The 1,368-nt window shown below is 44.5% G+C and overlaps 1 protein-coding gene across 1 annotated transcript; it reads right to left on the bottom strand.

Moving 5' to 3' along the window:
- Nucleotides 1-26: 26 nt before the first annotated feature.
- LOC129571327 (dimodular nonribosomal peptide synthase-like) lies at nucleotides 27-1,307 on the bottom strand (the record flags this gene model as incomplete). Its single annotated transcript, XM_055451100.1, has 1 exon — nucleotides 27-1,307. A coding segment is annotated over one exon (1,281 nt), but the record flags the coding sequence as incomplete, so codon positions are not given.
- Nucleotides 1,308-1,368: the final 61 nt, after the last annotated feature.

Below are 1,368 nucleotides of genomic sequence, written 5' to 3'. Positions count from 1 at the left end.
AAAGAAATTGTCATGTCGGCCAATACGCTCAATGTCAAGCAATTCACGCCAGATATCGACCAATTTTTCCTCCATTTCACCTTGTGGAGCTTCATACTGATGACGCGCAAACGCGTTCTCATCCGGTTCGGGTAGTGCTCGTCGGTCAAGCTTGCCATTGGGTGTGAGTGGTAAGGATAGAAGACACACATAAGACGCTGGAACCATAAAATGTGGGAGTAAATGTGATAGATAGATACGCAGATCCTGGATTAGTGAAGTGTGTGGGTCAGCTACAACATAGGCAACTAGACGAGTATCTGAACCATTGCCATAGGATTGTACAACCGCTTTTTCCACCTGAGGATGTTCAACTAGACGGGCTTCAATTTCGCCGAGCTCAATTCGGAAACCACGGACTTTCACTTGCTGGTCGGTGCGTCCCATATATACCAAATTGCCGTCAGGCAGATATCGTACTCGATCACCGGTACGGTACATTCGTGCTGCTGGATTGTCACTGAATGGATCGGATAGAAATCGTTCTGCAGTAAGTTCAGGCCGGTTGAGATAGCCGCGTGCTACACCAGCACCTCCAATATATAATTCTCCTTCGGCTCCTAGTAGCACTGGGTCGCCATATGAATCCAGCAAATATGCGCAAAGATCCGGAAGGGGTCGTCCAATTGCGTAATCACAATCCAAACCTTCCAGTCGTTGGTGGGTAGCATGAACTGTAGTTTCCGTGGTGCCATACATATTGACAAATACAGTTTGACTTTTTCCGTATTTATTATTCCAATTTCTTACGATAATTGGATCCAACTCCTCACCACCGAATATAACACATCGCAGGCAATCAGATTGTGAACTGATATTTTTCACTTGCATGAGCATATTGAATGCCGACGGAGTTTGATTAAGTACAGTGATACCGTTGACACAGATCCAATCATAAAATTCGTCCGTAGAGCGGGTTATGCTGTGTGGAACAATCGACAGTTGACTTCTATTTGACAGCGCACCCCATATTTCCCAAACGGAAAAGTCGAAAGAAATTGAATGGAACAAACACCACTTGTCTTGTTCATGAAAATCAAATTTATACTGTGTGACCTCAAAGAGGCGTACAACTTGCTGATGTTCAACCATTACTCCTTTCGGTGTTCCTGTAGAACCAGAGGTATAAATGACATAGACCAGATGAGCTGGATCGAGTCCAAGCTTGATTACATCCGGATTATCCATTGGCAAATCAGCAGGCAATGGTTTGTTCAAGTCAACAACAGGCACTTTATGTTCTCCGAGTACTTTTCGGCCAGTAGCATCTGCCAACAGAAATATAGGGCCAGCATCATGTAAAATATTAGTTAGCCGTTGACTCGGGTA

The sequence above is a fragment of the Sitodiplosis mosellana genome, unplaced genomic scaffold (assembly GCF_009176505.1).
Source record: "Sitodiplosis mosellana isolate CC-2019 unplaced genomic scaffold, AAFC_SMos_1.0 Smas_scaffold_2008, whole genome shotgun sequence".
Lineage (NCBI taxonomy): Eukaryota > Metazoa > Arthropoda > Insecta > Diptera > Cecidomyiidae > Sitodiplosis > Sitodiplosis mosellana.
The sequence above is the reverse complement of the archived record's forward strand: the minus strand, read 5'-3'. Positions and strand labels throughout refer to the sequence as shown.